At 36.5% G+C, this 18,842-nt stretch overlaps 1 protein-coding gene across 1 annotated transcript in view; it reads left to right on the top strand.

The window, feature by feature from the left end:
- The window catches only part of Cps1 (carbamoyl-phosphate synthase 1), a 108,971-nt gene that overhangs the window by 66,130 nt on the left and 23,999 nt on the right, over window positions 1-18,842 (top strand). The window contains 7 exon segments of the mRNA XM_042679131.1: window positions 2,222-2,363; window positions 3,763-3,828; window positions 4,232-4,295; window positions 6,723-6,904; window positions 11,886-12,080; window positions 12,504-12,571; window positions 14,159-14,234. Coding sequence (XP_042535065.1) covers window positions 2,222-2,363; window positions 3,763-3,828; window positions 4,232-4,295; window positions 6,723-6,904; window positions 11,886-12,080; window positions 12,504-12,571; window positions 14,159-14,234 — 793 coding nt within the window.

Raw genomic sequence — 18,842 nt, 5'->3', positions numbered from 1 at the left:
TCAATGAGTGCTGGTTTACTCTGCCCAGTTTTCTATTCCCTCTCTCTAACTACAAAGCCACAGTCAATTTTGTTTATCTACCATGTCCATTGTTACCTATAATGGGTTCAAACATGGATGACTTTGCCTATATAGCATATGTGAACTCCTTTATCTGTGCAGAGTTGAACTTTCTTTATAGCTCTATTCTTCTCCCTCAATGGCCATAGTATATTTTTGTCTTCATAGGACCACTCACTGGGTTCATCTATCATTCCATTGCTTCAAATAATCTTCTGTAGTTTTTTGAGCACACATATCAGCAGAAATTTCTGTGATGAAGTAGTTCATAGTCTTCACTTTGTGATATAATTGAGTGGCTGGTGTGAGAATAGATTTATGTTTTAATTTATAATATTGTTAATTAACTAAACTTTTGATTGAATAAACTCCTGCTATATTGGATAGAGTACAGGGTATAGCATAGGGCTTGGCACATGCTGTAAGTGAGTAACAATATTTTAACAGGTTGTATTCAGGTGTTAGCCAGAATAAATATATTACTGTTAGGGAGTGTTTAATAAGAACTTGAATATCAAAATTCAAAATAGGAATAAAAAGAATAAATTTAATACATTGGGGCAAATTACACATTGATTTGAGACAGAAGGGAATTTATATGAAATAAAACAAACTGAATAGGGAGAGCTAGTGTGGCCCCCCCCCCCCCCCCCCCCGCCCCGCAAACCAAAAACCAACCAACCAACCAAAAAACAGTATTGATACCAGGAAGCCAGAGAAAATGCTACTATATATACTATTTGATTCTTCCTCAAACTCAGTATATGAGCTAATTAGATAAGAACAATTAAAGATTAGAATGAATGAAATGCAAGAGATTTAATTCAAGTGCATCCTATTAACATGGTTTTGTGGAAATACTCTGTTTAATACAAGTTAAATTTTATGATCACACGTTGCTAGATTTTTGTTGCGTTGTATTGACCATAGAAGTGTTATAATTGAACTTTATTGTATTGCTAATGCTTGCAATAGCCCACAGGTGTTTGGTTAGAGGAGTTTTACAGCAGCATTTTCTTGTTCTGTACCTTAATTCTTGTCAAATTATTTTTCTATGGATTTTGAAATTCAGTAACAAGCTGATTTCAAACTTGTCTTTCTGTAAGAAAAAAAGTCTAACATCATCTTATCTGACCTGATGTTAGGCAAAATGAACCCCAAGATAAGGACACAAGGGTTTTTTCTTCTTTCTTGCTATTATTTCTAATGTATTTATAAAGTGATTTTTTTTTTTTTTTTTTGCTGTTGCTTTGTATGCCCATCCCTCATGGTATAACCCCTGTTTTCACTGTATTTGATGTTAGTATAATTTGGGGAGGGGAAGGGAAAAAAGCAACTTGTTTAAATAGGGATACAGGTGGACCCATTGCAACAATGAGATGTACAAGATGCTATGTTGAAAAATGAACTTGACAGCTTTGGGGCAGGGGAATGCAGTCATGGAGATTGGAGGGCAGGGATGGTAGGGGAAAAACAAAGGAGGAGGCAATAATGCTTGATAAAAAATGTACTCATTACTTTGCTCATGTAATTGTAACCCCTGTGTATGGTATTTTCACAATAAAAAACTTACTAAAAAAGAAAAAGAAGAAAAAAATATAATTTGTTTTATTTTTTAAACAGGTATTTATTGAAAAGAATAAAAGAAATGATAACTCTGTAGAGAGTGAAAAGCCATCCAGTATGATCCATAGGGGAAAGTCTTAGGGAAAAGCAAAACAAAAGAAAACAAATCAACAAATAGTTTTTGTGAGTAGATAAATTAGGCATGAGGCACAACTAAATGCAAGTCAGAGTAGCTGTCCTAAAGAATAGAACAGTAGAATGGGAATATAACCTCAGTTGAGGGAACTAATGTATAGATAATACTACCTGATTTAGAGATCTCAGACTATGATTGAATGAGAAAATTCATCAGTGCAGTAAATGCAGAAGACTTTTAAGGAAATCAGCATCGAGGAGGGATCATTGACTGCAGAAGCAGGAGCCCCTGGGGATGTCAGCTGGGCCTATGCAGGCTGGATCATTGGAGAGTTACATAGCTGTCTAAATATGTGCCAAGGTGGGAAATGAGGAGACTCAATATTTTGAGACTGAATGTTTCCCTTTTCGTAATGTCACTAAGTCTGAAGTTGTATTTCTCATTTCCATTCATTCTCAGCGACTCTGTTTCAGAGGAAACCCTAAGAAAGGCCAAAGAGATTGGGTTCTCAGACAAGCAGATTTCAAAATGCCTAGGATTGACCGAGGCCCAGACAAGGGAGCTGAGGCTAAAGAAAAACATCCACCCTTGGGTTAAACAGGTAAGAGACTTGCTCTTCTGCCTAGGCTTTCTGTGGTGAAATGTACACATCAATTCAAAAGCCTAAAGTCAATGAAAAGAATAGTGGTTTTAGAAAATAACTACGTTTCTTTCCAGTGGATGATCATGATGTCACTAGTTTTATTCAGCTTGAATGGGAAAATGTTGATTTATTAATAGGGAAAGGACACTGAGATGCAACAATAAGAAAGACCGTCTAAATTTAAAAATATCCTTTCCTATAGGTTTTGACCTGTGGCCAAATATATACGTAACAAGAGAGATCCTTAGTAAAATTGTAGGACCAGAATGGTAGCTGACCCTCTTGATAAGAATTATCTCCTTTGGCACTAAACTTTGTACAGTATAATACTTTATTTTAACTGCCCCATCGTTATGATTCATTTAGTATTCATTATGATAGGGCTAGACATAATGAGTTCATCTAGTATTCATGACAATCAAACATGAACCTTCATAGGTGTGCTTTTTTTTTTTTTTGGCTTTTAATGGAAAGAATGTCTTGGCTTAAACTACCACCAGCTGCTTTTTATCCTTTAAAATTATTGACTTTTCTCTGTGTGCTTAAGGGGCATCCATATATACCCTTAGGTCTCAAACTTCATACTAAAACATTTTCTACTCAGCAATTATCTTTCTTCTTTCACACCTGCCTTCAGCCTGCTTGCTCTAGCAACCCTAAATTCTTGCTCACTAAGCTGAGCTTCTGGCCCTTGAGAATGGAATTGATTTATTTTTTCCAATTATGTCCAATGAGATCCTGATCTCCCACTCTGGCTTATCTTTTATGGTATGTATGTCACCCAATTTCTCAATGGCATTGGTAGCACGTATCCTATGTATTAATCTGCAAACCAAATACATGTTCACTTTAGGTCATTTTGCCTTAATATTAGATTTCCTAACACAAATGCTTTAGCGAGACTTCTATCAGGAGTACCAGTTAACTATTTTATTAGGTTCATTTATTAAGTTCATACTATTATAGTGACCGTTGACAGACTGTGTTATGTGAATACTTATTGCTCAAGTAACCCCTATATTATATCATAATTTCTTTTATTTTCAGAATTGGAAGACAGTTTCATTTTACATAGCTTTTCCTTCTACTTATAGTTGACTGTAGGCATTGAAAAATAGGAATGAAGTACAACAAAACTCCAGTCTTGGAAAACAGTTATAACACAGATCATGGAAGTGGCACTGTGGCTCAAGTGGCAGAGCACTAGCCTTGAGCTGAAAAGCTGAGGGACAGTGCCCAGACCTAGAGTTCAAGCCCCATGACCCCCCCCCCATAATAATAAATAAAAATAAAAAATAAAAAAAATTGGCAACACAGATCAATTTTTCATTAATTAATTTAAAATTTTCTTTTACAGATTGATACACTGGCTGCAGAATACCCATCAGTAACAAATTACCTGTATGTTACCTACAATGGTCAGGTAGGAACAGCTAATATACCATTGAGAGCTCTGATTCAGAAGATGTCCCCACATAAAGTAGTGCTTATTTTTTAAAAATCTTGATTATCTAGTAGACTCGGTAACAAAATATCATTGTATGGGCCGATGTAATGAACTTGCATACTCAGCCTTTTAAAACCTGTCTTAAGATAATGAAACAAAGCATATGAAAGGACAATTAGGTCCACAAGCATAGAATCATACTGTGTTCTCTTGACTGTTTCAAGTATGTATCTCAGTCTGGGTTTCACTCCTTTGCACTGTAGGTTCCCTGAGACAGGCATGCCAAAGAGTAAGAATGACAAAGACACATTTAACATAGGACACATGGTTTAGTTGCATGGGAAAATAACACATGATGATTTCTACTTCTTCCCTTCAGGAACATGATGTCAAGTTTGATGACCATGGCCTGATGGTACTGGGCTGTGGTCCATATCACATTGGTAAGTGATGTCTTGCATTTGCATGGGACTTTACACCATCTATTAGTAAATGTAATTCTGTTATTCCAAGAACTATGTAAAACATATGCTGTTATATTAAATGCTTTATTTAAAAATTAGGAAACTGAAGTTCAGAGAAATACCTCAAAGCTTTATACATAGTTAGTCGTAGGAGTGGGATTCCAACACAAATCTCAGCTATATATTCTGCTTCTTCCATTTTACCATCTCACTTTTAAAAATATTTTCATCCTACTTTACTGATTTTTATATCTCAATAATCTACAACTAAGATCGGGAATTAAGCTCTTACTGTCTCTTGTCTAATGTAAGTTTTTCATGAATTTACATGTACTCAAGACCTTCTACAACAGCTAAAGATTAAATTGTATTGCAGATACAATCTCTGCTAACATGATTTCTGTTTACAGCAGATGTACAGTTTGCCTCTTTGGCAGGTAGAGAATTTTACAGTCTAATTAAAACATACTCATAAGATTGTGACATTTTCTCCCTAGCCAATTAAGAAGAGATATTTAATAATGACTCAAGCTCTATTACAGTAACAAAGTGTTTGTCAAATGGACAGTGATATTAATCAATAAGTACATTTTATATCTAATCCCTACATGACATTATGGAATATCTTATTTAAATGTATAAAACTAGAGTTGTACATATGTAACTAGAGTTTGTTTTTACCAATAACTCAATAGTTCAAAATATGGATAGTTTACCAGTCTTTGGTCAAATATTGAAGTTGGTTAAAAATGTTACCTATATCTTTAATACCTTAGATGGTTCCTTCTTTTATTGCTGTTATTATAACAAATTTCCCCAAACTTGGAATTTATGAAGAGCAGAAATTTATTTTTTCCCTGTTCTGCAGGAGTCCAAAATCCAGGGACCAGCAGGTTCATTTGTCTGGTGAGGGCTAGCTCTCAGCTTCCAAGATCACATCTTAAAACTTGTGTCCTTTGGAGGAATATTGTGTTCTCTAATGGCAGAAGGAAGAAAGTCATGCACATGTGCGTGCACACACATACATATACATACACACACACACACACACACACACACACACACACACACACAATGAACTTACCTCCAAGGCTCTATAATAACAGCATTAATCTATTCCTAAAAGCTCCACCTAAATTTCTCTGAATGGGCCCACCTCTTAAAGGGCTTAGACTTCCAAAATTCACACGTGTGAATTTTGACTCATTTAGACCATAGCAGTTATGCTATGACTTTTATTCTAAGCACCTTTACCAGCATCTACCCTTGTTTTCTGTGGACCTTGTATTCTTCATTTTCAAACTTAATTTATGTAAGAATTCTGTATTACATGTGGCCCAGGGAAAACTAGCTGAGGTGATCATCAAATGCACGTTTATATGATAGTGAGAATGAACTTGCTACTATTTGGTTAACATATTTTTGCAAGAATGTCTAGCGGTTCGTGTCGTAGGACTTTCAGTCCTATGGCACCTCAGCAGAGGTGATATTGAGACATCTAGCCTATTTGTGTGTTTAAAATGAAGTCATAGGTCACTCACTATGAATGCAGAGGCCTTGCCAGGATTCAAAGATGTGCTTTAAAAGGAAAGTACTTTTTTTTTAAATTTAATTTTATTTTATTTGTGAACATACTGTACAGAGGGGTTACAATTACATGGGCAGGATAAGGTGTACATTTCTTACCAAGCATTGCAGCCTCCTCCTTTGGTTTACCCTTCACATCCCTTCCCAGCAATCCCCCCTCCCCCCCCAATCCCAATCCTTCTCCTTCCCCCCATTCCACACCGCCCCCTCCCCCCCCCCCCCCCCCCCCCCCGCACCGACGTTGTAAAGCTCGTTTTTGGACATGACAACTTGTACTTCTCATTGTTGCAACAGGTCCACCTGTATCCTAAAAGGAAAATACTTTTTAGTCGATAAAAGTATGTCCCCTTACGGATCACTCACTGGGTTTAGTCCTCAAACACTAACTAGGCCTAAACACTAGATAAAAACTAGGACTAAACAAAAAGCCAAAGATTCTAGCCCTGACTTAATTCTTTCTGTATTTTGAAGTCAATGTGTTGACTTGTTATTTCTTTCAAGTCAGTGGGTTTTTTTTTTATTATTTAAATGATCAGTCATAGCAGTGGTTTTCTGACGGTTTCAAATACGGAGATGACCTAGTTCAGAAATTACCATAAAGCACCAAGCCAACATTTTATGATTAAGTCCCTATTTTTTCTCAATCACTGTGTCTGCAATTTGCAGGGGATGGGTTGGTGGGTGGGGGTGGCGGTAGGTGTTGTATTGAGAGCCAGTAGCTGCCTTAAGATGGACCAGTTGGTGATATATTTCAGCTTCTGTTTGTGTTGTAACTTCATGCTTTTCTTACCTGTTTGCCTAACCTCATTATCTCTGCAGGCAGCAGTGTGGAATTTGACTGGTGTGCTGTCTCCAGTATCCGCACACTGCGTCAACTTGGCAAGAAGACTGTGGTAGTGAATTGCAATCCTGAGACTGTGAGCACTGACTTTGATGAGTGTGACAAACTGTACTTTGAAGAGCTGTCGTTAGAGAGAATCCTAGACATCTACCAACAGGAGGTAAAAACCAGAAAAAAAGAATTACCTATTCAGTAGGTACTTTGCATACCTGTATTCATGTATAATTTCATATCCTAATTCCCCTTAGGGCAAAGAACTGCCAGTGTCTCACTGCCTGTGTTTGCAGTGGAACTCTGAGAGAAATCATTCACTTAGTTTCAGATGCTTGAGGTCTTGGCACAGAATGATTGTTTCATATAACATTTCCCCTTTCTATTGTAGTGAAAACTCCTTTTAACATGTGATGGCCATATATTCCCTAATACAAGATGGCCTCTCAATAAATATTTTCAGAATTATTTGATTCCTCATCTACATACATACAAATAGACCATGTGATATGATTTCAATGATGGATAGTACCTGGATATATAAATCCAGTTGTTCACCAGGAATCATTCAGTTCCTTGTTCTTTCAGATGACAGTGTAAGCCTTCCATTTGTGATCAGAGAGAGGATCCTGAGTGCTTTTGGTTCTGTTGTGGTATTCTCTTACAGCTTCTCCTCTATCGTCCTGTGAATATAATTGAGTGTACATTTACTATGGATTGGTCTGGATGTAGGTTGCTATAAGTCAGAACAGGTTATCTTACAGTGATCGAAGTAACTACTGTCCAGCAACTGTGCCTTCAATATCATTCTAGCTAATTCCTTACCACAGATCTGTTTCAAAATTCGTGTTTTCCCTTGATTCCTTTCAAGACTTACTGTTTGAAAAGTTATATAAGCAAAATTATTTTTCTTCTATTAGCCGGCCAAAATTTAGGACTCATTTCTGAACTCTTTCTGTATTAGTTTATTTAAAGACTGAATTTGTGCCAGGTGTGGTGGCTTGTGTTTGTAGTCCCAGCTACATAGGTGGCTGGGGCTGAAAAATCATTTAAGGTTAGCCTGGGCAAAATAATAAGATTCAGTCTCAACACAAGCAAGTAATGCGAACAAAAACACAAACAAAAGTCAATTTAATCTAAAAATTCCAGGGAACATGTCTTATACCTTTTGATATCCCTGTCTGTCATGGGAAGTCTTTTGCTGATTTTACAGTGCATACTCTGCTTGACTGTATCAGGTTAAAATGCAATCTACTTCGTGGTTGAATTGTATCAGTCCTGTATTGTATGCATATGTATGCAATAGCACGTTTGTAACACAAAGAGTTAAATGAATGAATTAATTATAAACATTAATTAGTGAAAAATTCATTAGGGAATGCACCACTTTAAAAGAGAACTGGGTTCATTTATAGCATTTGGTTTAATTGTAATTAAATATAATCCTAAGGTTCTGCCTAAAATGTAAAACATGTGGTACTAAATGCAAATTAGTAAAACATGAAGCATGATGCTTCTCATTGGCAGATGTATAGTGTAATTTTGTAAATCAGAAATCACCCATGAAATTGCAAATGCCTGGGCTACTTTTAAGGCAAGTGCTATTTGTATTAGTAAGATGAATTTTCCTACAATGCATTTTGCCTGAAATACAGCATTTTTATTAAGGCTGACCAGTAGTTATGAGAAATTAAGATGTTCTCAAGTAAATTTGAGGCATTTTTCTTCAGTGTTTTCAAGTAAATTTTTAGTGTGATTGCAACTGGAATGTTTTTCTGAAATATTCTTGTGTGAACTTAGTGATATCGTTAAAAAATAAAGGTTTTTAAAACATGGGCTTGGAATGTAGTTCAGTGGTAGAGAACTTGCCTCCCATCATTTTAGGCGTCTTTTGCATTATTAGAATATCTTAAAATATTTTAGTTATCTAGGGAACTGATATTTGATTGTCACTTTCTTTTTTCAGAACTAGGGTTTGAACCAAGGGTTATTTTTCTTGCTAGGCAAGTGCTCTACCATTTGATCCATGTCTCCAGTCTGAACATTAGACGATTTTACTGAATACATTACTTAGAACTATGTAGACATGGTGTTATTACAGTGATGATGATGGTGATTTCTCTGATTGTGGTACCAGGTTCCTGTCCCTATGTCTTTACAAGTTCTGTGTTTGGAAGTAAGGAAACTTGTAGATTAGATGCTTTTATCCAACTGTCTTTTATTAATCTCATCATCAAACATATTTTCATGCTGAATTCTTTTATTGTGATTGGCAAAAACTGCACTGGCATCATGTTTTTTATTTGTACCATTCCTACAAACATGATTTATCTTCCCAATGATGATCTATAGTTCTGGAGGTCAATGTTGATAATTTGGTTTCACACTGAAAGTTTTTCTGTTCACTACTTTTCCAAAGAATAGCTCTTCTCTGAATCTTATAACATTAAGTACCTTAAAATCAGCTAGAAAAGTATGGTAGCCTTATATTCAACTATTTGGTGTATTAGGTGAACACAGCTATTTTTTTAGACTATAAAGCTGAGTTCATATACCAACGTTGTATTTGCTAATAAGTATAGGCAAGTCGCTTCATCAGTGAGACTCAGTTTTTTTAGGTATAAAGTAGTTTATCAATAATCACCTGAAAATGATATTGTGAGTGCCAAAATATATAATATAGAATATAGAATATATAATAAATTTTCCAATAGTGTAGCAGCAACTACTTTTTGCTTGCTTTCAAAGTTGTTGATTTCATAGAAAATGGCAATTAATTTAATAGAGCTACTTTAAAAATTATTGCTATGTTTATTAATACAGCTAGTTTATTCAATTCAATTTTAACCTCTTATTCAGTCCAAATGTCTTCAGCTTTTGCAACTTCTCCCTTAATTTTTAAGCTCTTATTTTGAAACTTTTTGCCTAAGAGACTTTTCTGTAGACATTTAATTGAAGAATTATTTGTTTTGTTTTGTTTTTGGTTGGTCATGGGGCTTGAACTCTGGGCCTGGGTGGTGACCCTGAGCTCGTCAGCTCAAGGTAGCACTCTACTATTTGAGCCACAACACCACTCTGGTTTTCTGGTAGTTAATAGGAGATAAGAGTCTCATGGACTTTTCTGCCTGGGCTGACTTTGAGCCTCACTCCTCAGATTTCAGCCTCCTGAAGAGATAGGATTACAGGCGCCTGCCACTGGCACCTGGCTAAGAATTAGCTCAAGTGGCAGAGCGCTCGCCTTGAGCTGAAGAGCTGAGGGACAGCGCCCAGGCCCAGAGTTCAAGCCCCATGACCGACAAAAAAAAAAAAAAAAAAGAATTAGTTTTTAAGCTCCAAAATCTTAATACTGTTAGATAATGAAAAAAACCCACAATTATTATTATTATAAAGAGGATAAATATTTCTAATGGTTTTGAAAAATGCATATTGGACATTTTTCAAAAATGGTAAAGTCATTCAAGCACAATGAAAAACATTGAGAACGGTAGATTATTTTTACATTGCATTTAAGCACACTGGAGGTGGTTTGTTTAGGCAGTACTGTAATTGCTCCCATCATAGAGAAAGCAGCTTCATCCCATGTGAGAGTATTTCAGAACAGTCATGAATCATGATTACATATAGTTGGCGCATATATATATATACACATACCCATTTATATATACACACACATACATCTCTTAGTAATTTTAGTTTCATTAGTAGGTCACTAGGATAAACATAATTATGTCAATGACATATTCAATATCCTAATTTTTATATTAATAATGATATTTATAAACTTACACTACCGATAAGACTTTAATGTTTATTACATCATTTAATCTATGGAGCAGCCTTGTGAAATAGGCAGGTGTCATTATCTTAATTTTATAATTGAGAAGGCTGAGCTAAGTGTTGTACAGGGGAGCCAAGACAAGACAAGGAAAGGACTTCTACCTGCCCTTCATCACCTCTCATCCTCACTATTAAATCCAACACCAGTCTTAGGAAAGTGTGAATAGGAAAGTGTGAAACTGGATGTGCTAACTTTTTTTTTCTAACAATATTTATGAGCATGAATCAGTAGTTGTAGATAGTAATTTCATCGTAATATTTATATGCATGAGTATAATGTCCTTTGATAAGATTCACCCCATCATTCTTCTTTCTTAACTACTGTTCCTCCTCCCCTCTTCTGTAACAGGTTTTAGTGGCTTTTGTTATGCTCTTTTCATATACACACATATAGTACACTTTGATCATGTTTTCCCTTCATCATTTTCTCCTTCCCTTCCCTGTCTCACCATCTTCCCACTTTCCTTTTGCCACCATGTATTGTTGATGTGCTTATTATTATTATTATTATTATTGTTTGGATCTCCATTTCATATAGGAGCAAAAATTTGATGCTTGTCTTCATTAGCTTTGCTTATGTCACATAACATAATGATTTCCAATTCTTTCCATTTTTATCTTGGAGTTTTCAGTGCTAATAGTACATTTGGTTTTAAGTAAGGAAACATATTAATCAAGTATTTGGAGTAATGCTAAAGTCTCAGACAATGATTATGAAGAAAGTGCGAAATAAATAGGAATAATACCCATTTCTGGGTACAAGGTGAAGTACTAAGTCATCAGGAGGAGGTGTAGACTGGGGAAATGAATAGAGTAGTCTCACTGGATGAGCTGGGTGATGATGGTTAAACCAGAAAATCTTAAGGGACTTGACAGTATATCTAGGGCAAATCTGAGTAAGGGAGTAACTTGTAGGGTGCTTTAATCTGAAAGCAATGTCTTGTGATATAGAGATACAATACAAGTGTATTAAAAAGAAAAATAATCATTCATTTATAAATTACCACAGTGCCCCCAGGAAGGAATTGATGATGTGGAACAAATTTGTTTTTTTCCCCCGCAAATTGCCATCCATGCAAACATCTCAATAGGACAGCTTTGTGGAAGTCTTGTATAGTTTGTAATTGCCTGGAAAATCATAACTAAATTTCTTTGTTTCTAGGCAATGACTCCATATCATTCCTTAACAAGAGAGATGCAAATACCACAATCAAGTTAGGAATTTCCTATAAGGAAGTGGAGGCTGTGTAGGAGCCATTGTCCATTCTTGATGGAATTATTTCAGTGGTTGGTATTGTGGATATCTTTTGTAGGCATGTGGTGGCTGCATCATATCTGTTGGGGGTCAGATTCCAAATAACCTGGCAGTCCCTCTGTACAAGAATGGTGTGAAGATCATGGGCACAAGTCCTTTGCAGATCGACAGGGCTGAGGATCGCTCCATTTTCTCTGCTGTCTTGGATGAATTGAAGGTGGCCCAGGCACCATGGAAAGCCGTTAACACTTTGGTATGGAAAGAATCAAGGGTCTCTTTTGAATAGTTTTGAGGGGTCATATTCTGCATGTTTACTACTGGAGGTGTTAATTAGAGAAGAGAGAGAATACCCGCTCTGCTTAGTACACTTAGTGTAAGGTTTTGCTGTAGTATTTCCATGATTGTACTTAAATGCTGATTATAAATAGACAGCAGCATTCTCATTAACATTCAGACAATGAAAAGAAGTTCAAACTATTTCTGAACTAGATTTGATATTTAGAATTAGAAAGGAGGAATTTTATGTATTCCAATGTCCCATTTGCATTTTAATGGAGTCTTTTGAGAGAAAGCATAAAAAGACTGAGGCTACCCCTTGATCTAAGATATCAGTCTGCATTTTTATTGCATGTTTCAAACTATTCATACATCTTCTGTGGTTGTTTCTATTAATTAGAATGAAGCACTGGATTTTGCCAAGTCTGTCGGCTACCCCTGCTTGCTGAGACCTTCTTATGTTTTGAGGTAATATATTAGCTTCCAAAAAAACAATGATTCACGTTTTGGGAGAAACAGAAATATAGACTGTATATTAATAGTATTAGGCTTTGATGATTCAGAGTAATTTGCAACTGCATCTGCAATCTGTGTCATCATAAAGCAGTTTGAGGACCAATACGTGGGTCTTCAAGTTATTGCCTTTTGTTCAGGGAGTAGCAACTGGGAGAGATGACAGCCCTACATTACAAAATTAGTTTATGGTGTTTCCTTGCCAAACTGAGTTGTGCCCATATTATGTAGAAAAGAGGACAATTAAAACAAAAATTGGAACATCGTTTGCCAACAGCTATATCCTGGTATTCAGAAGTGAGAGCTTCTCTTTGACAATTTTCAGACCCTTCTGATTGAGCCTTTGTTTTCAAATTTTAAGTTTTTGAGATCAGATATTTTAAACAGATGAAATAAAATGGTGGCGAAGAATTTGGGCACTGAGAATCTTTCATATTCAACTTTGAAACTAAGTTCTATCATCAAAGGAGATGTTGTGAATTATCACTTCCTCTCCTCAGATGTTACCACATGTAAGGAATGATTTTACTGGACAGGGGATAATAAGAGAAATACAATTTTCTGTGCACAATTTGAAAGTGTAAATGGAATTTGAGATGGAATCCTTTAAAATAATGAAAAGTTTCAAATGAGGTGGAAAACTTGCCTTTTTGTTGGTTTGGCTTGTGTAACTATAGTCTGATAATATGTCTTCTTTGAAGAATTAATACAAATTAATTTTTAAAGATGCAAACATTTAAGGAAGCTTGGGGAATAATATATGGCAATCTATATCTTTGTTACGTACAGTTCCTTATCCTTTGACTTACCAACAATTGCTCTAGCTTTTCTCTTTTAAACAGATAATGTAATTAATGTTCTTTATGTAGGAAATTAGAATAGAATAGAAAAGTACAGAAAATACTACTTTTTAAAAGGAAGTGGAAAGTAATTTCCTTCCCATTTTTCATCTCCTTTATTATTCCACTTTCCCACCCTTCCCACCCCATTTTGAAAATGTCAAAATTCAGCATAAATTGATTCCAGATAGCATTGCTTTGTAAGTATTTAGGAAAAAGAACATAGTTGAAAAGTTTCATCAGATAGAGTGCTTTATATTCACAAATGCTATTAAAGGATTAATTCTTTTACGATAGGATGAACCATTTTGTGGTAGAATGATCTGGGTTGGCAGCATACTAGTGAATTAAAATAAAGTGTTAGTAGTGAATTTGAAGGAAGAAGGCTTGAGAAATGATATTCTGTGCTGAATTTTGTTAAGATTTGAGAACTACCCGGAACAAGGACAGTATTCAAACAGCAAATGAGAAAGAATTACCTTGAGGAAGTATAATCTCTAGGGCCATTCTCAACTTTGGGGGACTTCTTACGTTGGGTAATTGTGAAGTAAAACTTCATGCCTGAAATGAAGAAAAAAAAGATTATCTTCTTACTTAGCCCAGTTTAGAACCAAGGATTTCCCATCACTCTTCTGAGGAAAAATCCAAGTGTAGTTGCTTTCTCAAGTGGTAAAGTAACCTTTTTTCCTCCCTCTGTTCCCAGTGGGTCTGCCATGAACGTGGTATTCTCAGAGGATGAGATGAAGAGGTTCCTGGAGGAGGCCACAAGAGTCTCTCAGGTAGAGTCCAATTCCCTTACAGTGACTTTTTCTTCCTATTCATTGGGATGTATGCTGCTTTTGCTTGCACTCAAAACTGTTGGGATGGTTTTTCTGCTTCCTCAGATTGTTGGTTTTTTTTTTTTTTCATGCTTGACTGAGAAATAATAACTGTATTCTTAGGGTTGATGAAAGAAGTGGAAAACCATGTTTGATCAAAGCAGATTTATATGCTTTTATACTTGTAGAGTACAGAAGGATAAGCATCTGTGTTGTTTAGTTTTACACCATTGTGTTCAACAAACTTGAGTGTAACTTAAAAGGAGGAATTATTTAGTATGGCTCACTATGTGAGAGGTGTCAATCCATCATGGAGAGGCGAAGATGGTCAAGAGAGTGGTAAATATCATGACATCCAGGAAATAGAGAAAAGGAGAAATGTCTGTCATGGGCTGACTTTACCTTTTTCATTCCAACTTAGATCCAAACTTTTGACATTGTTTTACAAACATTCAGGATGGACCTTTGCCACTGAGTTGATTCTATCTGGAAACAAGCAGAGGTGTGCTTTACTGAGTCAGGTGTCTTTAACTATAAGCAAGTCAGCAATCAAAATTAGCCATCCTGAGACCATTTCTTGTTAACATGAAACCCAAACACACTTCTTTTAACCATAACAGCATCCTTCATTGATGCTAAATAGACATCTTGTTCTTCTTGTGAGACAGACACTGGACAGCTTATATCTGAGCTTGTATGTCTCAGTGGGGAAACATTTTTCTTGATGTTTAATTTTCAAAGCCTGAGACTTGTCCTTCATCAACTATGCAACTTTAATAGTAAGTCCCCTTGTTTACCTATTGACTTTCTTTCCTGCTTCATTTTGTCACATTTCATTTGTGAACTAGCAAAAATGTTTATAATTCTTTAGTGACTTCTACCACCTTCCCTCAGTGCTCCTAACTTTTATTTTCTCTTCTGGTGTTACTATGGAGAGAGCCATTTAAGATTTGCTTAGTGGTGTTATTGATTTGCAGACTTTGTACTGAACAGGAGGAAAGTAATGTTTTCCTTTTAAAAGCTTTCAAAAACCAGTTGGGATAAAAAAAAAAAAGGACAACTGAGAGAAGAGTTTGATGTTAGGCAAGTGGAATTTGGAAGGAGCTGAAGAATGAAATCAGAGGCATTTCGAAGGGGAATAAAAAGCTTGGACTGTTCATAAACATATGAAGCTGGGCCTTTTCCTATATGACTGCTCTACTCTCCAAAGGTGTTTGGGTCACTAAGATAAGGATAAGGAGTGAGAAGAGGCAAAGAGCATAAAAAAAGGAAATCACATAGATTTTGGATTCACATTTGTATGAATGTTAAGGAGTCAATTCGTCTGCTTGAGAGACATGAATAGTCTTCTCTATCCTCTGCCTTGTCCTTGTCTCTCCCCATCCCCAGTCTGTGTGTGTGTGTGTGTGTGTTTGCCAGTCCTGGAGCTTGAACTCCAGGTGTGGTGCTGTGTCAGAGCTTTTTATGCTCAAAGCTAGTTCTCTACCACTTGAGCCACAGCTCCACTTCCAGCTCTTTGATGATTAATGGGAGCTACAGTAGGAGCCTCATGGACTTCTGGGCTAGTTTTGATCTGTGATCTTCAGATCTCAGTCTTCTGATCTATAGGGGAACCCACTGGCACCAGGCCTCTTGTTGATTGTTGTTGTTGTTGTTGTTGTTTTGTTTCCTTTTCAAAAGCTAACAATTATGCAAATGATTTAAGTGATGAGACAAGTAGTCTTCCCTGATTATAACACTAAACCTCACAGAATTTCTACTTGGAGGGAGATTAATTTTTTAGGACTATGATTAGCCATATAGTATCAAATTTTATTTTTTTTAACAGATATGTCCTGATTGAACATTTTCTGCTTCAATTCTTCCCATCAAACTATTGCAGAATTTTGGATACTCAGGTGGGCTGGTGGCTCATGCCTGTAATACTTGCTACTTAGCAGACTGAGATCTGAGGATCAAGGTTGAAAACCAGCCTGGGCAGGAAAGTCTGTGAGACTCTTATGTTCAATTAACCACCAGAAAACTGGAAGTGGTGCTGTGGCTCAAGTGGTAGAGAGCTAGCCTTGAGCTGAAGAGCTCAGGGACAGCATCCAGGCCCAGAGTTCAAGTCCCACGACCGACCAAAAAAGAAAAATTTTGGATACTCAACATTACACTATCAATTATTCTGTATATGCTTTCATTTTTACTTAATAGGTAGTATTGTCATTGTTATTATTATTAAAGGATATGTTTGTGGAAAAAATATATAATATCTATTCCTACATACTTCTTTTGGTAAGGACATTGGATGATGAGCAATAAGCATTGTAATATGGAAAATATAGTGTTTTGAGGGTAGAGTGTAAAAGCCTCCCATGTTCAGTCCTTGGGGAAGAGATTTTTTTATACTGATATGTAATGGTTAATTTATTGCCAACATGAGTAGGAAGAGAGAAACAGTACATTTAAAGGTTTGAAGGTGAGAAGGAGCATATGGTTTCTAGAAATTCACAAAGCATTTGTTATGTGGCTAGAAAACTAACGTTGACAGTAATTATACTGATTAGTCTGCTGTCATGTAGAGAGTGATTATGGGAAAGGCTAAATTTATGGAAAGAGGTGAGTGAGCTATTGCTATTGCTTTAGGACAAAGATGGGAGAAAGATGAGGATCAGAATAGTGCAGTAAAAGTAGACAGATGTATTGAGCATGTGCACCAGGGGCAATTAGTAGGTGTTAGGGGTTAAGGGTAAAGATGGATAAAGAATAGCTTCTGAATTTTTGTCCTGACAATGGAGTGGAGAGTAGTAACATTAATTGAGATAAGGGACACTAAAGAGGAAAAGGCTATAAAAAAGAAAATCAAATAATTAACCATGTTTGAATTACTTATATGTTTTTGAATTAATCTCTAGAAGGTTTTGAGTTTTCTATAAGGACTATAATTGGAAGTGATTTTGAGACAAATATTTTAAACTGGGAACAAGGGTCATGGCTAAGGCTAAAGATGGCTACCGACTTTGGGATAAATAGCTTATCTTTGAATTGAAGCTTTGGGAATGGAAGCTTTGGGTTCTCAAAAGGAGGAAACAGGAACACCTCAGCCTGACACCAGGAAGTACCATCCTTTGAGGGCTGAATGAAAAAAAAAATCATGGAGGACTCTGCAAGAGAAGCTGGAAATAGTCCCAGGAAATTTGTGTTCTAAGCAGAGCAACAACGTATGACGTTGTTTAAAGAATGACATTTATTAAGGTATTTTCTTTAGTTGGACAAAGGGTAGCTGCAGTTGTTACCACTCTTCCTCCAAATCCAGATCTGTAGGATGCTTATCCCCCAATTGCCCTGCAGGCTGATGGTACTTCCAGCTCTACTCCTCTGGAAAAGTGCTCTTGAATGAGCGGGAGATTCCTCAGTTCCCCACAGCTTAGGTCTACCTTCAAAGAGGCAATGGCAAACTGTGCTTCAAGCCAGAGCTTAGAGCAAGGCTGAAGCCAGTCTCCACTAACACCCAGCATTCTCCTGATGGTCCAGCTTGCTTTGTAACTACTCCCTCTGTAAGTGACTACAAGAATTCCCATCTCCGGATTGGTGAGAGAACCTGACTGATTAAGACAGGGGGTAAATGATCTGTGTTTGAATTTATATTGTCATGATTTTGAGAAGGAAAACAACTTATATGTGAGTATCAACAAAGCTCCATTAAACCTATTCTAGGAAACACTGAATACTTGACAAAAAGGGCAGAAGTAAGAAGAAAAATCATTTTGCCTACTAACAAGTTCTTTGCCAGTTGGCTTTTGAAAAAAAACAGTAATAAATTTAGTAATTAATTCTTAAAAGGGTGATTATCATTTTTATTTTATTTTTTTTTACAAAATTCAATTCTATTTGACATGATCTATTAGAGGAGATACGCTGAATTTAACCCACATACATGTAAAATGATGAATTTCCTTAGTTCCTAGAAGGAGTCAGAGAAATATTCAGAGAGAAGTCATCATCTGAAGTACATAAATGGGCACATTGAGATTTGCAAGAGGAACCTAAGGAGAGAACAAGGTGGAGGGCATGGGAGAAAGAGGGACAGAAATGAGTAAATACAAGATCTGATAAGAAGCTAGAGGCTCAAGTTGTTGCAGTCTGAGGTGACGAGGAGGAAGCATCTCAGGGTAGGAGATTGTCCAAACTTCCTCTATTTAATCTGGGCCAGGCAGTGGAGATCAGTTTGTGGAAAGCATCCTCGCAACTCTTTTGGGACAATTGATCATGACAACCCCTAAAGGATCTGAAACGGTTGAAAAAAAGAAGCACATGCAGATCAGGCTAAGGAATATTCATTTCAGGGAAAGGATTTCTTCTAGTTCTTTTTTTTTTTTTTCTCGGTTGTGGATCTTGAACTGTGGGCCTAGGCTCTGGCCTCCAGCTCTTCAGCTCAAGGCTAGTGCTCTACCACTTGAGCCACAGCACCACTTCCTGTTTTCTGATGGTTAATTGGAGATAAGAGTCTCACAGACTTTCCTGCCTAGGCTGGCTTTGAACCAGGATCCTCAGATCTCAGTCTCCTGAGTAGCTAAGATTACAGTC

The sequence above is a fragment of the Dipodomys spectabilis genome, unplaced genomic scaffold (assembly GCF_019054845.1).
Source record: "Dipodomys spectabilis isolate Male_0828 unplaced genomic scaffold, ASM1905484v1 ptg000051l, whole genome shotgun sequence".
Lineage (NCBI taxonomy): Eukaryota > Metazoa > Chordata > Mammalia > Rodentia > Heteromyidae > Dipodomys > Dipodomys spectabilis.
The sequence above is the reverse complement of the archived record's forward strand: the minus strand, read 5'-3'. Positions and strand labels throughout refer to the sequence as shown.